The following is an 18,638-nucleotide window of genomic DNA, read 5'->3' on the forward strand; positions in this document are numbered from 1 at the left end:
TTGATATGGTGTTAGATGCGCCTTTTCAACTATCGGGGGCAGCGTTGGCGGCAATGCGTGGTGCCGGTATTAAAAATAAATAGAATAAAAGAAACAAATAATTTAAAGTGAAAACGTTTATTTTAAACCATTATTCCACCTAAGGATTGACTTGACCCAAACCTTGAACTTGTAGTTGGAAGGGTACGCCGTATTCGTTCACGTTCTTTTGAACATTTCTTCTCCAAACGTTGGATTTATTAAGTTTTGACCTCTTTAACCTTTGTTTGTTTGTTAAAGGAAACATGCGCTTGCTTCTCAGATCTTGTCTTGAAACCTCTATTGCGTTGTATACCCATCTTGGAACGTACACATTGTTATTATTCTCGTTATGAAAGAGCACTTCAGACTTCATACCGTCTCCCAAAACGATGTCTGTAACCTTCCTCTCTACTTCCCTGAGATTTGCTTTAGCGCCAAGTCTCTGCACTTCTGCCCTCACTTTCTGCAGCTGATACTGCTGTTTTGTAGAAAGATCCGACAAATCCTTCTTACCTCTGCTATTTCTAACAAAATTCAGCGCATTCCCGATTACCTGCCTCTTCCTGGTTTCGAAAAACTCTGCCAGATCATTAGGTCTAATGGGATCATTTTTCTTGACTTTATTTTTGGTACCAGAGAGAAGTTCGTTGACGACCCGCGAGACTACGTCATCGTCATCCCTCGCTCTATTCAAATTAAGTACAACCGCGTCTAAATCTTTTTTATCTTCTTTTTCATCCGCAGATCTCGTGTCTCCATAAAAATAATCTGTATCTACCCGGTCCTGGTTCTGTTTGGATTTCATCAAATTACCATTCAACGTACCAAGGAGGCCTTTGAAATCGGAGATATCGACGACTATGGCGTCTAGGTCATCGTTGATTTTGTATTTGGTTCCAAACTGTTCGATTTGGGATTGTATGTTGGATTCTTTTGAGCGTTTCCCGCATCTGCCGTGTCGACATAGCGATTGGTCATTGTCTCTGTTTTCGGATCTAGTTCGACCTCTGCAACCGCATCGCCCGTATTGGTCGCATCTCTCGGCACACCTCAACGGGTCTTTGTCTAATTCCTGTTCTAATTCATCCAGGATTTGCTGTACTTCGCTAATATCTTCGCGATCATCTTGGCGATCTTCCTCGCGTTCCTCGCATCGGTCTCCCCTGCAGCCACAGCGGCCAGTTTTGCATATTCTGTCTTGTCCGACCCCTGTTCTCTGGTCTTTCTTTTCTGCATTGTTTTTTAGGAAAAGATTCAGAGTGTGTACATTCAGAAGACTGGCTAAATCGTTTCGTGCTTTTCCTAAATATGGTTTGTCCTGGCTGGGATATGCGTGCGTTTTGAGATGATTCACCAAGTTCTGGAAGCCATCGTCATTTAGACTATTGGCTTCTTCGTCACTCACGAGTCTTCTCTGAAGAGTGGAAGCCACAGCAGCAAGCAGAACTAGGAGTTGACACAATTTAGAAGACATTTTATTTTTGATTTTTTTAACTTGCCCACATAATTTAACAGTTCGAAATGGTTATAAGAAATGAAAAGTAATGATTGAATTTATCTTAGATATAAGTTTTCTTAATTAACCGTGATATTGGATTGAGTAATCGTAATCTTTAAAAACTTTAATTAAAAATCCCCCGTAAATTATAATTTCTTCGGATGACGTTCAGAAACTCGCACTTCAATGCAGTTTTGTAGAATTTAGTCGTTGTATCGATGGTCATTGTTTTTAGGCTAAGTTTTTAGGACCCTGTTTCATATTATGATTTTAAACTATAAGGTCCACTCGCTAATATACCATGGCAACTTAGATATGAATCGTGTGAAACAGAGATTAATTAATCTGCCACAGTGTCTAGATTGCTAAAGTCGATGTCTGCCATGGCTCTTAGGGGCAATACTTAAATGGTGGTTTAAACTTAGGTCTTTAATCTTTACAAGACAATAGTTTTCACTTGAAAAGATACAAGTGAAATAAAATACCTTTCGCATGACTTTACCACAGTTAAAACATTATTAATACATCGGTTTACCCTGTCAAAATTTGAAGAGCCGCCTATCATAAATCAGTGTTGTGTGTAATTTCTGCAAAGTCAGCTTATTCTAACCAATTAATAAAAAAGTTCATTAATTATAATGTTGCGTAACGTAACATGGTTCTTATGTGTCTACTAGTGACTTGCCCCGGTTTCGCACGGGTGCATCACTCGTAGTTTTAAAGATCATGGGGATAGACAGCGGAAAGCGACTTTGTTTTACACTATGTAGTGATTAATAAATGAAACAGATTTAGCTAATGCTTAATTTATTTCTAAACCACAAGAGGAGCTTGCAAGTAACCCTCAATAGTCATTTCGACAGGCACAGCGTAATGCATCATCACCTCCTTCTCAGGATCTGCCAGCAGTTCTGTGTTGCCATTTTCATAAACCTGGACATCTGTGGGCAACACATATTTTTCCTTTTTGATTTTTGGAACGACTCCGTTACTCCTTCTCCATGCGTGAACATCTTCATGCAATTTCTCTATCAACTTCCTTGCTTTCCTGCTATCTGTAGTCAAAAGTTTCTTTAGATTCTTGTGGTAGTCTGCTACTGTTCCACCACGCTTAGACGTATCAGCAGACGAAGCAAAATCCTCAACTACTCCGTTGGGATAAATAATTTTTACACCTCCACCTTTTTTCGCGTTTCCTTGCCGTCTAAAATACTCATCTTCTTCTCTATTGTAAGTGTACCGGTCGTATACTTTGTTCTGCTGTTGAACGAAGGAGGTCAGGTCGAATCTGTCGTTATCTTCTCCAAATGCGACGTCTGGTTTCATCTCCATGTCAGCCACGAATTGGCAGAGGATTGGGGGAAGTAGTGCGCTGAAAATCAGGTAAATCATGGTCTGAAACAAAAGGGCACAGGTAAAAGCATGACTAAATGGTGCTTTGCTCGGAGTTTTCCTGCGTGATCGAATTAGAAATGATGAGATCCGCAGAAAACACAAAGTGCAGAGCCCGCAGAATTGCTAAAATCATGTGGCAGTGGGCGGGGCACATAACTCGTAGAGCTTATAGTCGTGGGAGAAAAGTTCTAGAGTGGCGACCACGGGCTGGAAGACGTAGTGTGGGCAGGCCCAACTATGTGGACCAACGATCTTCTGAGGGTCATGGGAGGTGCTTGGATGCGGGCAGCGCGAAAGTGAGTAATCAAAACTGCTATTAAGTGAAATTTAATAAGCACAAAATGTTACAATAAACTATTAAGAAAACATATCATACCTCTTGATAAATTTTCACAGCATATAGGTAGGTAAAAAAAGCAAAACTATTATTTTTTCTAGACAATTTTCTTCATTAAATGATGAACACGCTCTCACTGACACAAATTACAATCAATGAAGCAGTTCTTGTAGTTTTATTAAAAGAAAGTTTACACAGACTATCCGGGACCGGAGTAAACAACGTCAAAGAATGAAAACAATAAAACCAAATACGATTCAAAGGATTGGAATTGTGTAATATGTGATTAATTATGCTTGTAGTCGTGTTATTTCAACATAAGGACGTCCATTGCTGGGTAAAGGCCTCCGTCAAGGATTTCCACAAAGACCGGTCCTGCGCTGCCCGCGACCTTTATTATATCGTCAGTCCACCTAGTGGCATGGCTGTCCACACCGTCTCTTCCAGTCCGTAGTCGTCACTCGATATTCGAGAACTTTTCCGTCCCATACGGCCATCAATTCTACGAGTTATGTGATGACTTGAGTATGTTAATTCTACTTAGCAAATATTCTTTAATCGTATCACTGTGGGGGCAAACCTCCCGCTAGGTGAGCCGACGATCTGGTGAAGGTCGCGGGAAGTACATGAATGCGGGTAACGCAGGACCGATCCTTGTGGAAAACCTTGGGGGAGGCCATTGTCCAGCAGTGGACGTCATTTGGCTGAAACGAACGAAGATTTCAATGGTATGTAATGTATCTACAGATTAACTGCGTTTCAATCTTACCTCTTGCACTTGAAAAAAAAAGACGCATCAAAATTAAGACTTTTTCCCAACCACTCACACTCAATAATAGCTCTTACTATTATATTGTGAAGGAACAGAATACCGCTGGAAAGAAACATTCAGTAGCTACGTAACACTGATTTTATGCCGCAATTTTGTGAAAGGTAAGTTTAATTAATTTTAAAGTTAATCAACTCGTAACTTCTGATTCAGGGGCGGATTTTACAGGCGTGTCAGTATCGTACAACTTGTTATTTCAACACAGGAAATATTTTAGACGCAAGTATAGTTAGTAGGTAATTAATATTTTAAATTATTTTAACTAGCTCGGAGTAAATTCTTTGTCTGTGGCGGAGGCATCTTCTATTTAAGCCTTTGTCATCTGAAAATAGGATTCTAAAAACTAGCAGAATTATATTCAGAAGGTCCATGAATGGTCTTCCTAATCTACATTTAAAGATACGAAAGTAGCTCTGTCTGTTTGTTACGTACAATGGGCCACAGTTGATCACAGTTCCAGCTACCCATTTCCATTTTTTCTCTCGCTCTCATCAAAAGGTAATTCTTGACCGAAAATGGGTTGCTGGAACCATAGTACGTGTTCACGCATTCATTTCATTTTAAATGATTTAGATGTGAATGATGAAGATGATGATGAAATGAGGAAATAAGGGACAGGAAAGCGGTTCGATAATTACACAGACTGATGACGCATTCATAAAATAAATATCATAGAGATAAGACTTAAGACTTTGGCAACAATGTTACAGGATTGTTGTGTTCTGGCATTTGAAGGTAAGATAGCCAGTTCCTCTGTGGTTGAGGATTCCGGGTGAAGCTCGCTTCCACCTTGGGCCTGATCATCACTTTCTATCAGTGAGATGCAGGCCAAGGGCTTCCTCGTTGTAGATAAAAAAGACTAAGAACGAGCCTACTATGTCTATGTCAATTCTGTTACAACCACGCACGACAATTAAAACAGAATCAGCGCCCGCCAGGCGGCGCCACAGACGTGACGTCACGGACGCCATTTGCATTTTTTCCGACCGCGCGCGTCGGACGTGACGCTCGCTTTTTATTGCGACATATGGCGGGAAATGTCGTATGAATAAAGATGGCCGCCATCGGTAAAAGTCGCTGTAAATCTTTTGACCTTTTGTGAAGCTGATGTAGCCGTTGGAGAAGAAATAAGAGAGGCAGCGCCTAATTTTTTAACCTAGGCAGTACCAAAAGTTTGAGTCCTGAAAAATTCCGACTTTGTCGGTTAAGTTGGAGACACTACCTAAACTTAGGCTGAGTTACTTTAACTTTGAAAAACGTCAAAAATATGTCAAACCACATACAAAAAGCACCGGATAATGTTAGGCCCAGAACAGACGGTGAAACGCAACTGCAACGAAACTGCAACTTTCTGATGATTCTAATGAATGATCCTGAAACTGAAAGTTTCAAACTGGTCGCGTCATGTGTGGTCTCTCAACGGACGCTATGGCAGAAACTTAGATGCAACTAAGCAGTTGCAGTTTCGTTGCAGTTGCGTTTCACCGTCTGTTCAGAGCCCCGATTACGGTAATTTTTAACGTCTCAGCACAAAGCACAAAAAAAAACAGCGTACGTCAGCTGTTTTGACCAATCATATCGCAGAATCGATGAAGCGCGTCTGGATTGGAGACGTTAAAAATGACCGTAATCGGGGCTCTGGGCCTTATTGTTACGGTTAAAATAAGGTAGTGCAACTTAGCCTAAGACTGGATTGCACCATCTTACTTTAAAAGTCTTCTTCTTCTTCTTTTATTTTGGCGACGGCTTGGTTTTGAGAACCATGATTTCACCAATGTCACGTAAACAGCTTTGACAAAGTTACAGGGTTTTAAGGGATACTTTAAAAGTAACTGTAACTATTACCGGTGTTTTTCTATGGAATTTTGACATATTTTTGACGTTTATTAAATGCAACTTAGATGATGCCACTTAGCCTAAACTTACTAAGTAGTTTAAAGTATACAATTCGGTAGATTGGAGTCTTATACTAAAGTATGGAAATCTATTCACTATTTGCATTGGATACCATCTGAATCGGAATCACCACACACACAAGGCTATGGAAAGTAGTCTGGTGCTAAGCCATGAGGTTTCAGGAGGTCAAATGTGCCAAAACCATAACCCTTTTACTAACGTATTCCACTTTGAGCACCCGCTCAAACAGCACCTGGTCTATTCCATGAGCACCTATCGATATTTTGGGCAGGTGCTTTGAAAATGTCACTAAGGTCATAGTTTGTGACCCGCTATAGGCAACTGACATAGTTAAAACGTACCAATGAAGGCTAAGCCATACAAATCCCAACTAATATTATAAATGCGAAAGTAACTCTGTCTGTCTGTCTGTCTGTCTGTTACGCTTTCCCGCTTAAACCTCGCAACCGATTTTGATGAAATTTGGCATAGAGATAGTTTGAGTCCCGGGAAAGAACATAGGATAGTTTTTATCCCGGTTTTTGAAACAGGGACGCGCGCGATAAAGTTTTTCTGTGACAGACAAAATTCCACGCGGGCGAAGCCGCGGGCGGAAAGCTAGTCTTGTCTATAAAACAAGCCTGCTAAATTATTCAAGCAATAACTACTGTTTTCCACCGGGTCACTCGATTTTAAACGCATTAGTCACTTGACAGTAATTGTGGCTAAACAATACTTGCTGTCACGATTTGACACTTGTGGATAATGGGACTTTGTATTATTGATGCCTTGTATCAGACTAGAAAGTTTCGGCCTTTGGTACGATTTAAGTTTTTAAAGGTTAGGTACTTCTTATCTACTAGTAAGTTATTTACGTATGTATGACCCTTCCAGCTAAGCTAAATATAAGTACATAATCTTGTGTAGGAGTAGGTTCTATTTACCACGATAGTCCAGCAGTCGTCGGGGATCAAACTAGCGTTCCTCGAATTTAATCGGAGTAGAAGATGATCAAGCTGGTTTCAATTCAGAAACCGGACCTTTTACAGTGTAAAGCTTTCGCGTTCCATTTAAATAAAGAAATTTTGAATTTTTTGAATTTTTAACTAAAGTAAAGAAACGTACGGGTCTCAAGACGCCAGTCTGCTTGTGTCCACGGCTGCAGCATAGCAGCATTAGCAGCCGAAACGTCAAGCCGTGAGTTCATGTGTAACTCATTTAAAAAATGTCGCGTTGAGATCATAATTAATATTACTTAGCGGAATAGAGCAACAAAGGACTGAGCTAGCGAGATGTCACTAGCAACAACATTGCGTGAAAAGAAATGCGTGATGCCGTCACCGTCACGTCAAACAGAATCGTTTTTGCAACTATTTGACAGTTCCGAGGCACTTATTGGCACGCTGAAATTTAAACTCTGAGATATTTTCAGATCCTAAGTTGGTGCTTTAGAAACTGGTGACTGATTCAGTGATTGATTTATTGTACAAAACAGTGAAATAATCCTGACACTGACAAATGATATCCAGTGTCATCCAAAATCGGTTTCATTTGACAGCTCGCGGTTGTTGCTCTAATTCGAAGGAATATTAACTTTATGGTTGCGACCCGTGTTTCTCTACTTTAACACATCTCTGACACAGTTACATCCTCCCAAACCAGACGTGCAAACACAGCGCCATCGCAGCTGCGCCGGCGCTGCTAACTGTTAACTCAGCTGTCAACACAATGCCCACGTGCCAGAAAACAGGCAGACGTAGCCCCTTTGTTCGCTGTGAATTACATTATAGAGCATCGTAGGTATAGTACGTGTATGTTGAGCCTCTACTAAAGCTAAGCGTTTCGATAACTCTCTAGGTGAGCTAGGGACTGGAATTCGCTGTCTGTTGCTCTCTTTCCTGAAATTTCGAATCCGGGCCTTTTCAAGGCAAGAGCGAATATTATAAGCACTTACAAGGCATTTTAATTAATTAAATAAATAAATAAATAAATAAATGTACTATCCTAGACTGCATATCACTTAACATCAGGTGCGATTGCGGTCAAAAACCTGCCTTGTTCTGCATAAAAGAAAATCAAATGTGGCGACAGCTTTAGCTTTTAACCAACGTTGTTACTGCTTAGAACGAGGTTATGTTTGTGAAACGCACCAGAAAATTGGAGAGAGTACTCTATTTGGTCCTATTATTATCATCATCAGGCCATTCAGTCTCTACCTACTGCAGAAGGACTCTTTCCAATGTACCAGAGGCAAATGGAGGATTTGGTCTACACTCCCCTTAAATTTTGAGATTGCTAAAAAGGTGCCTTCTAATATAGAGGCGTGAGGAAGCTCAATTGCACTACTTATTAGTTTTCATACAATGTTTAGAGCGCTTTTCCTCACGCCTCTAATTCAAAGGCACTTAACTACCTATCCTACACATAAATTAACCTAGCTTTAGTATGCTTAACTTAAAGAACCTCCTCCTTTTATTGAAGTCGGTACTTCTTTTTACTTTAGTATCTTTTAATTACAAGATCTATACTAATATTATAAATGCGAAAGTAACTCTGTCTGTCTGTCTGTCTATCTTGCTTTCACGCCTAAACCACTGAACCGATTTTGATGAAAGGCATAAAGATAGTTTGAGTCCCGGGAAAGGACATAGGATAGTTTTTATCCCGGTTTTTGAAACAGGGACGCGCGCGGTAAAGTTTTTCTGTGACAGACAAAATTCCACGCGGGCGAAGCCGCGGGACGAAAAGCAAGTAATTTTATAATTCTAACACCATACTTTTTTAAGGTCGAGTTCTGTCTATCATTTAAAAGACAGTAGACACCCTATATGAAAGTTCCGAAGACTCCAAATCTATGCCCGTGTTGCACAATAAAGCAATCGGAGCCCCTCCGATCGTTACGGGCCACAGGTGCTGCGGCGCCCCGGACAGCTGGACCCACTGCAATACTGTGGCTTTCTTGTATACTTACAAATATAGCAAGTATTATACCATGCCCCCATAGACGTTGGCAGGTTTCGAAACTAAATTCTTAGGCTGGGTTGCACCATCTCATTTTAACTATAACAAACGTCAAAAATATGTCAAACTCCATAAAAAAAACAACGGTTATCGTCATAGTTACTTACGGTCAAAGTTAGCTGGTGCAACTCAGCCTTAGGAGACCAACCTTAGTATTCTTAGGTGACTAAACTTAGGTTTACGCAACCAAATCATTAGAAATATACAACAACAACAATAGGTCAGTGTCAATGTTTTGTTTTTAGTAAGATTTTTATCCACCTGCAGTCGTGGACTAAGTATCTAGGTAACAGTAATATTATGTAGATCCGTTGGGATGTTGACCTGTATCAGAAAATATAGAACAATTAAGAATAACTGCTGGATGCTATGTACCAGAAAGAGGTAAAGTCGTAGGCAAAAGCTACTTAGAAATAAATACCTACCTAATAAAAGTTCTACATTCATAGCTTAATAAGTAGCAACTTATTGTTAGCTTAGGTAGTATCTACATTCTAGACAATGATTTAAGCAAAAAGTTGATAAACAAAACTATTTGATACTGTAAAAACTCAATGTCATAGTGTTTAACGGACAACTTTGTCGTTGCTTTGGCATCTTAAGTAGCATTAATAGGTTGTCTTGTAACAAAAAAATGTATAATGTATACCTATATACAGGGTGGAAACGATAAGTGATCTCACTCGATTATTTCTAAACTACACAAGATATCGAAAAACTGGTTACTGATCCTGATGTTGTTTCCAGCTTCCATACTAAATGTATGCCAACCACTCAATATTAGAAGGGTATTTTTTTTAAACTTTAAATTAACTCGTAAATTGCATTCTTATTTAAATTATTTATGGAAAACATTAGTTTTAGGCTTTTCTTGCTATAAAATTTGCTATAATATTATCAAGAGATGAGTACCATATCAGTGATAGTACTAAAATGTATGGAAGATGGAAACATTGAATTTTTAGATAGATCCAGTTTATTCTGTAACTTAATATTGATAACATTGGATAGAGCTCGTGAAACACTTTTAGGATCAGTAACCAGTTTTACGATATCTTTTGTAGTTTTTAATATTATGAGGCTGTACCAAATGTATGGAAGCCGGAAACATTGAATCCCATCAAAAACAATACTTGTCAAAAAAACCAAGTCTCGCAACTCAGTTGTTCTACGGTAAAAAGTTGTGAGATCCATGTAATACCAAGTCCAGGCCAGGAAATCTTTAACGTTTTACATAAATTATTGACTTGGCCATCGCACTAAATAATTTAATTTACACGTGTTTTCATGCGATGGCCAAGTCAATATATTTATGTAAAACGTTAAAGATTTCCTGGCCTGGACTTGGTATTACATGGATCTCACAACTTTTTACCGTAGAACAACTGAGTTGCGAGACTTGGTTTTTTTGACAAGTATTGTTTTTGATGGGATCTCATTTCTTTTTGTATTTTGTAGACAGCAGTTATGTATCTAGAAAACTGGACCGAAATTGAAAAATTTTACTCGACTTGGCGGTTGCACTACCGTGCCCCCAAATATCATTTCTTTTTGTATTTTGTAGACAGCAGTTATGTATCTAGAAAACTGGACCGAAATTGAAAAATTTTACTCGACTTGGCGGTTGCACTACCGTGCCCCCAAATATTTTAGTTTTTCCTTGATTCATACACCAAACACTACTTATATTCCAAATTTGAAGCTTCTAGGTCTGCTAGAAGTGCCTTAGAGTTTTGATGATCGGTGAGTCAGTGAGTCAGTGAGTCAGTGAGTCAGTCAGTGAGTGACAAAATTAAGTAACTTTGACCCGTTATAATTCTTAAACTACTGGTTCAAATTGAATGAAATTTTAAATATACCGTGTCTTTACAATGCCTGCATAGCTAATGAAAATTCAGCCTTCTAGTTTTATCCACAACGAAGTTACAGGCGGTCGAAAATGGCCTGAATTGCTTCGAGAAAAGGATGGTACGGCCGTGCCGCTTTTTTGCTCGACTTGGTGGGGGCACTGCCGTGCCCCCAGATTTTCGGATCGATCCAGTTTATTCTTTAACCTATTATTGGTACCGTTTGATAGAGCTCATGAAGCACTTTCAGGATCAGTAACTAGTTTTTTGATATCTTGTATAGTTTAGAAATAATCGAGTGAGATCACTTATCGTTTACACCCTGTATAGTCTAACATGCTGTCGGTACACACCGATTGGGGCTCAGATCGTTAATTTGTACACAGGTGTTGCGGTCCGCCCGCACAGCTGTTCGGAGCTATAACAATACCTATGTACTTCTTTACATAAAACATGTACATAATATCTCTACGTCAATCAAAGACTTTTATGTAGAGTCGACATAGTATGTGATTAAAATTAATATATTTTTCGTTGCAATATTATAACTTCAGCAGGAGTCTTATCGCTATGAAGCGATTTCTTCTACTTTGTGATTAAATATCGATGAAATACTTTTGAGTAGGATTAAATATGTAAGGGTTATTGTGCCTTGTAAAGTACGAGTATAAAGCTTGAATTTGCCCCGAAGTTTGACTCTAAAGATAACATTTTTATCTGAAAATTGGATGAACCAGTTACGCTACTTATGTATTATGAATATTTTTTAAATACTCGTAGCCTTAAGCAATTTTTTGTATTATACGAGTTTGAAAACTCTTGGGATAAAATGAGATTCTAATATTTAATCAATTAAAATTCAAAAATCCATAACAACCCGCATAGTAAACGAAAAAACGCCCGCCCACAATCGTGAAGCGCAAAACAAGCGAAAACGCTCGCCGCCCAGCGCCCACTGTTTACAGAGAAAAGGTTTTTCCGCCGCTCGCCGCCCTAGCTCAGTCAGCCGGCGCGCGCGAAACGAAACGCACGCGTTCCCGCCAAAACCCACGTCACATTGACAGCCGCGTAGATAAAAAACATTCTTGTTTTTTTTTCCAAAAAGGTTTAGGTTCACACAAACATTGTGGTTTTGTTCTTGTGATTTGTTATTGACTGTGTTGTGAATTTTGGGACTGGTCTTCGTTAGCCGTCAAAACGCAGGAGGTGAGCTATGAAATTAATTTATTGTGTGCAATTAATGTGATATTTCCGAGCCGTGATTTTATGCCGAAATGCAGCGCGTCAAATCTGACGCGGAACATGAGTTGGAAATTAAAATTTTATCGTCTATTTGTTTTTGCCATAAATTAAGTCTGATTTGTTTTCTATGGAAGCTTCAGATCCTTAAATTATTTATTTTGAAAACAGACACAATGATAATAAAAATTAATGATGTTTTAATGATAGTTAAGTATTTTCGAAATGTAGGGTAGATACAATTATTTTGAAGATTGTAATAGGTATCATTTGCAGCAAAAATTGTGTCAGGTAGGTATTGAATGATATTATAAGTTAAAAGATAAGATAAAGACAAGAATGTGTTTGTTTATTTGTTGCCTGGACAAACACATTAAACTTTTGGAATTTTAATGTCTCGTAGGTAATATTTCTCTGTCTTAGATACTTGTCACTTATTAAACCTTAATTACAATTCTTGCAAAAGAGCAGCTTTCTTATTAACACTGGAAAATCTAGGGATCTTTTGATTACTTAACTCTGGCCTAAAAGTAATTCACAGAAAACCTAAAGATCCTATTACATGCATAAAACCTTCTTGCTCAATTTAATATTCCTAGTTCGATTCCCATTGGCACAGAAAAAAAAAACTTATTTTCATAATGAAAATCCTGGCCACTGCCGCCTTTGGGAATAAATAAAAAGTTATTAGTTTCCAGCGCCACCTGGTCGCGTCAGATGTTCGCGCCAATATGCCGCCGCCCGATGCTGCATATTGTAAAGTTTATTGAATGTTTTCTTACGAAACCCAGAAGGGTATTTGGTATTTGTAACCCCTTAAGTGTGGCACTTATCTTTGTTATTTTATTTTTTGGGGGACCGTAACTTAGAGGGAAAAAGGAACCTTAGTTCCTATCAGTCCTTGGTCTGTAAATACTTTCTTAAAAATACTAGATTTATTAGAAAAGCTTTGAACTTTTTAAATGTGTTGGTAAAATGTTTTGGGTAAAATGTACATGTTTTTGGTAAAATTAAGCTTCCTAGTCAAAGTAAAAAAATGCCGCATAGAAGATTTAATTTTAGACTAAGTATTGCTTTTCCTTTCCTATGTCTTCTTGATCACAAATCGTAAAATAATATAATAAGAAAATAAAATAATCGTGAAGTAAAAATTAACCCCAAAATATGACACAAGTTTTTGCCATTTACAATCACACTCTTTAAAGCGGTTTATCACTTTTAGGCTGGGTTGCAGCACCTTTAACTTTAAACAAACGTCAAAAGTCTGTTAAACTCGATACAAAAAACAATCGTTAAAGTCACGGATAAATTAAAATAAGGTGGTGCAACGCAACCTTAAGGAAGCCAAATTGGGAAGGACTTTAAAACGCTGAAAGCTACCTTGCTAAGAATTAAATTCACTTTTCGGACTCAGGTTTTTTTAATTACATAAGACGTACAGTTTAACGTGTCCTATCAAATTATTATATGAATCAAGTAATAAACTTATTAAAGTTTCAAATAAATAGATTAAAAATATATTTTATTAATTTTCCTTGGCCATCGCAGTAACTAACAATCTCGCTCCGATCGGCGACCGCAGTATCGCCCCCATGCTCCATGCGGGCTGCGGGCTCACAAACTCAAAGATACTGACGCTATGACGTTGATTGTTTGTTGAACCAAATTTGATAAAACTTCAAAGCAGACCGTAAATCAAGTAAAAAAGTATTAGATCTATGGAATATAAGCGCTGAGTATTGAAAAAAGTCAATTTTCAATTTAAATTACGTCAGTAATATTATAGTTGCAAATGATTTATAGTTTACTAATTTTAAAGAGGTAATTTTGAAGATTGAAGTAAAAATATAACAATGTAATAATCCCAATACACACTTCACACTACTACTAATAAACATGAAGAAATTCTAAGAGAGTATTGTGTAGTAATGGTAGTCCGTTACTCCTTCGCGCGAAAAATACCATCTCATCAACTTTTTATGAGATTATTTAAGCGTTAATATAAAGTAAGAGAGTTAAGAGTAAAGGTGCATCGTACACCTGTATTCGTATACCCACCCTTTACTGAAATCTAAGCAGCCAGAGTCACAGGAAAAATCTATAGCAAATCCACGTCTAGTTCAGTAGAGCCCCCATAACACTGGTATTTGATGAAGCACTCGTTTATCTCATGCGGGATGCGGGTAGATGTAATGTGGAATTTAAATAAGCTGGAAACAAGATGGTCTCTTCTATAAAATATCTATTAAACCTGTTTTTAAAAGTATATTTGAATTTTACTTACCGATTTCTTCAAAAACGACACGAATAACCCTTGCATTTTAGAGTCTGCGTTTCTCGCACCCCTGTGCAGTCCCTGAAACAAAAATAAATAAATATTATGCTGATTGCTCTGGTGAAGTAAGGTAGATGATTATTTATGAGACAAAAATGTATAATTGGAACTGCCTGGCTTCACACTGTAATGTAATACCTGACAATAGTGACTGAGTTTCTGCGCTGCTTCTTCTCAGCACTGGCCGAAGTCCCGAAGCAGTGGTAGGGTTGGGACGTGTAAAAGTGCTCTTTGAGAGCCTACATAAGCCTACATAAAATTAGTTTTAGTAAAAAAAAAATTAAAGGCTCTTCTGAACTATCAGCCCCCATCTTTTGGGAGGGTGATCTTTAACTGAATGTGACATTAGACCACCTTACTACATATGTATTTGTATGTCAATTGTTTTTTATGCATTACAAGGCAGTTATTTGACCACAATCGCAAATGATGTTAAGTGGTATGCAATTTAGGATGGTACTTACTTATTGTTTTTTTTTACAGAATAAGCAGGTTCATTATTTTGTTTAGTCATCATACGAGCTTTTTGCCAACAGCAAAAGTCTACCAAAATCTGTTTTTTTATAAGTATCCCATCTTTTTTTTAGAGGCAGTACGAGTAGCTTTCAAAAATCGTACTATCTCTACCTTTTCATCGTCATAAAGGCAGTTTACAAAGCCTAAAAGTAGCTCTACTACAACCACAAGAGACAATTTCTCACAGCCTTGTAGGCCACAAAGTTTCTGAATAAATAAAACTGCATATTACAGCCACACGTGTGGAGCCAGGTGCGCGGACATGTACGTGAAATGCCAATATTGGAACCCTTCTTCTACAATTTACGATAACGTTTCTCCGTGCGTGTCATTGGAGTTCCAATTATATTTTTACCGTAACTTAGGACAACTTAATTTTACTTGTTTTTATTTTGTGCTGTGCAATGACGAGTATCTATTTACCTATTAATTTCGTTAGCTGCAACCGGAGGTTCCAAGAAAAAGCAAACTTTATTTAATTAAATTTAATTTAAAAGAAAGAAATTACAAATAAACTAAAATTAGCCTAGCCTAGTGATACCGTCTCGAAGTATGAAACGAACATGATTATAGAATAATTAGTAAAATTAATGAAACGTCGCCGCTGTCGTCATGAGAGGCGCATTTTGCTGATGATGCTCCGCGCGGTCCATAGTGCAGTTGCAATGTTGATTTGGGTAAACTGGGTCAGCGTCGATGCAGCGATCTTCATAGATTAGGCGTACGTAACATATTTTGTCATTACAATGCATCATAAACAGGTCACTCTAAACTAAATAAATAAAATAACCAAATAAATGATTGGGGAATTGGGTGGGTAATTAATTACTTATTGTAAGTTTCTACTGGTAGAATTATCTATGCATTAGAAGAAACAGTGGATTCCTCTCAATAAAGATTACCTACATTAAACTTCCCCAACAACTTATTACAAACCTACTAAGTGTCAATAAAATATTTTCTATTTGATTGATCGACTTGGAAGTTAAATCTCTACATAGATTTACGAAACATTTGAATTGAACAGTTCAAAAGAAAAAATCGAAAATTCGATGGCTTTTTACGTTGTTATGGGTTTAGGTACTCTTGGTAGAGACCTGCCTATACCGTGAAATGAAATAAATTATCGAGTTTTTTTTATGCACAACCGCAATCGCACCTGATGTTAAGTGAGGTGCAGTCTAGGATGGTACATTATATCTGCCCTGTAAATATTCACTCTCGTCTTGAAAAGGTCCGGGGATTATTGAGTATTGGTAAACATCTCATCTTGGGGATGCAGAATGTGATCTAAGATGGAGTGAGCTTACCCAAAAGATCTCCTGAAAAATAGAAGTTTTTTTGCATTGCTGCTGATGATGACAAAACTGAAAGGTAGAGCAATAGAAAACAAAACTTTTTCTTGGTTCCTGCGACACTTATCAACTGCCAGTCTTCATATTCCATTTTCAATTAATTTTTTTTTTCGAATTCCACCTGTTTAGTGTTTGTTTCAAAACAGTCCTGTAGACGCCAGGTGCGCACGCGCTCTTTGCACAGCTGCGGCGCTGGTTGCTAGCGGTGTATTGTTTGACAGCTATTTCGGGCGATCGATTTTTGAATTACAATTGACGTGGATAATTCGCGAACGTAAAACGTTCTCGTAACTACGGTTTAGAAAAATGACGTCGACGCCATAGTTGTGACATTATGGTCACGTTTTCTGTACTTATAACTGTTTTCTGCAGTTTTTAATTAATAAAATAATCACTTAGCCCTTAGGAAAGCCTTTCTAGATAGAGTTCCTGCGTTATGATCTCTTGCATTGGGAAAAACAAGAACATTGCAGATTTTTCTGTCATTGTTGTCACAATAATTGTTGATAGAGCCAATGCTATAGATAATACCTATATATTATGCTGGCTCTACCTGACCTAATGTCAACATATTATATAGCCTCAAACTTTTTCAAAATGTTCTTAAATTGGACCCAATCCACTTCCAATCCCAATCCTACTTTTCTTTTCAATACTGCAACTCACCAGGATCTACAGTTTGTTCCCCAATGAAAGCCACCTATTAAAGAATCTAACAGAAGTAAACAAATTGCAGGAATAGTAATGTGCTCATTATAAGTATTAGAAGCTGCGGGTAGCTGTTGACGAGGTGGCCGGTCACAATCAGAGCGCCCGCAGCGCGCGGCTGATAACTGAGTGCGGGCGGGAGCGACAGCAGACAAGAGCGCTTAGGCCCAGTTTTTTGATTCATAGTTAAAATAACAAATTGTTAAATTTTGCTACTAATGGTTAAATATTAACAAAATGCTAACTAATAGTTAAAAAATGTACTAAAAGTCAAGCTAACCATTGTTCGAAAAACATTTTTTTCTGATATTTAACCACTTGTCATTTGACATCTGTCAAACTTGACCATTGGTTATTTTAACTACGAATCAAAAAACCGGGCCTTAGTGTGAGTTCACATCAAACGTACTCACTGGTGAGCGCGTAAAAAATGACTTAAATGTATGACGGATTGTACAGCGCCCCTAGCGGAAACTTTTTAAAAGCCTACGTGCAAAAAATAAATGAGTTTTAGCTAAAAATTATGAATACAAAAGTCATAAACGAATAATAAAGTCCTACCAGGCTTCTTGGCGGGAATCTGAAGCGTCATGTTAGCGGTTTTGTTTTATTTCCTCAAATTCATGTTTGGGCGACTATTAATGTGTAATAATGGTGGATTATTTACCATTAAGTGTTCGTGAACGTGCATGAGTGTGGGCAAGTGAAGCAAAACTGTGCATCGTGATTCTTCTGGTTCTGTCAAGTTGTCCATAGGAGGTCTCAGTAAAGCACCACAACTTTACTGAGACTCAAGGGGTGGGAAGGGGTATCATCTATCATCCTTCATTATATCATTACTTGATCTCATTTTGTAACTCGTAATCACATAAATACTTGAAAATGGCACAAATCAAGTCGACCAAAGATGCAACATTTTCCGATTAACTTTTAGTTTTGTACACCACAACTTTCTGTCGATTATTTTGATACATTTTGTCATATTTTTACATTAAAAGGATTTGACTATCATCAATCTGTTTATATGCCGAACTGCACAATCTAGTCAACCTACCTACCTTAAAAAATAAAATAATTATGATGTTGGTAAAAGGTGATTTTAATTCAGTTTTCTATGCCCTTGCGGCGATAACACGCCCTCATGCTGGCTCTATGAAACGTAATAAGTAATATTGCTCCACGGTCATACGGGTGAAATATAAAATTAACGATCTTCTTTCTCAAAACTCAAAGTATGTACGGTATTAAAACGGTAACCTAATGGATTTTAATACTAAAAACTAGTAATAGATAGAGTGATTCAAGAGGTAGATTTATATGCATAGTGTATAATGTAAAAGAAAAGCCGAGAAATTCCATTACAACCGTGCAAAGTCGGGACCGGTCGCTAATTTTATTCAAAATTAAAATTATAACCCTTTTTTTGCTGTCGCTACCGCCCGCACGCGATAGAGGGCCGCGATGTTTGCCGGAGATTTGGGTGAAGACCACGCTCCATCGAGCAGCTCGGGGCTCGGACTTGGTTCTTTAGATATAGCTTTTGCCCGCGTATTCGCTCGTGTATTTCGGTCTGATATACCCTATGTTACTTAGGGATAATGTAGCTTTTTAAGGATGAAAGAAATTTTGAAAACGTTCAAG

General features: G+C 38.0%; 1 protein-coding gene and 1 long non-coding RNA gene across 2 annotated transcripts; both read right to left on the reverse strand.

Annotated features, from left to right (window-relative positions):
- Positions 1–98: 98 nt before the first annotated feature.
- On the reverse strand, positions 99–1,566 carry LOC135082714 (uncharacterized). The gene has a single exon (XM_063977486.1). It carries the CDS (start codon positions 1,493–1,495, stop codon positions 140–142), a length of 1,356 nt encoding a protein of 451 aa, XP_063833556.1. The 5' UTR covers positions 1,496–1,566; the 3' UTR covers positions 99–139.
- Positions 1,567–2,309: 743 nt separating this feature from the next.
- On the reverse strand, positions 2,310–3,521 carry LOC135082754 (uncharacterized). The gene is made up of 2 exons (XR_010259476.1): positions 3,291–3,521; positions 2,310–2,914 (listed from the first exon to the last, which is right to left on the reverse strand). It is a non-coding gene; the product is annotated as an uncharacterized LOC135082754 (long non-coding RNA).
- Between the last annotated feature and the right edge of the window lie 15,117 nt (positions 3,522–18,638).

Source organism: Ostrinia nubilalis, chromosome 22 (genome assembly GCF_963855985.1).
Source record: "Ostrinia nubilalis chromosome 22, ilOstNubi1.1, whole genome shotgun sequence".
NCBI classification, from domain to species: Eukaryota; Metazoa; Arthropoda; class Insecta; order Lepidoptera; family Crambidae; genus Ostrinia; species Ostrinia nubilalis.